Below are 781 nucleotides of genomic sequence, written 5' to 3' on the forward strand. Positions count from 1 at the left end.
CTAACGTGATTGTTGGCGCTGCAGACGAGTCCAGTTGATGGCGGAGATGGTGATGCTGATGACCTCTGGGCGCGACCTCTGAGGCGCTCTGCAGCCGCCCCTGTCGCAGTCGGCCAACGCCCACTCGCCCCACACGGAGCAGTTGACTGTGCTGCAGAGTCCTGCAGACTGGTTGGAATGGAGGACAGACCTTGGACGGCAGGCCTGGGGACGCTGTCTGCAAACAACCGGCGAGCAGTTGGGTAAATCATTTGTCATATCTGTCCAGTTATAAGTAATATTTCAGAATAACCACATTAAATGTATGATCCCAGTGTCTTTAATACAACATTAGTAAATATGTAGAAAAGGTCCAAAGTACGACAGGAAACTCTCTGCACTGACATCTGAAAATCATGTTCTTGCTCAGTTCCTCATTTTTATCTCGATGTTATTTTAACTTCTCTGAATTCTCGTCCTGTTACCGTTCACGTTATTCTATTTTCATCTCGTTTCAGTTTGTGGTTTATATTTGTTGTTACGTCCTGTGAGAGTTGATGGTTAAATGTAAACTATTGAAAACACCTTCTCAGGAGCTGGATTCTATTGGACAGAAAACCTTAAGAGAAGTTATAGTGAAAAACAATGATAGATTATGTTTTATCACAGTTTGAGAACAGTTAAAGTAAATCTTAAGCTGAAAGGTCAGTGACTGTATGAACACATGAATCTCAAGAGAAACATTCCACCTTGAACGATGACTCTGTGTTTCTAGTCGATTGAGAATAGTTACGCTGAGGAT

General features: G+C 43.0%; 1 protein-coding gene across 1 annotated transcript in view; it reads right to left on the reverse strand.

Annotated features, from left to right (window-relative positions):
• Positions 1–781, reverse strand: part of LOC124851341 (L-amino-acid oxidase-like) — a 4586-nt gene continuing 3805 nt past the window's right edge. Inside the window, exon 5 of the mRNA XM_047338836.1 lies at positions 1–217. Coding sequence (XP_047194792.1) covers positions 1–217 — 217 coding nt within the window. The remainder of the gene's footprint in view (positions 218–781) is intronic.

This window comes from Hippoglossus stenolepis, chromosome 23 (genome assembly GCF_022539355.2).
Source record: "Hippoglossus stenolepis isolate QCI-W04-F060 chromosome 23, HSTE1.2, whole genome shotgun sequence".
Lineage (NCBI taxonomy): Eukaryota > Metazoa > Chordata > Actinopteri > Pleuronectiformes > Pleuronectidae > Hippoglossus > Hippoglossus stenolepis.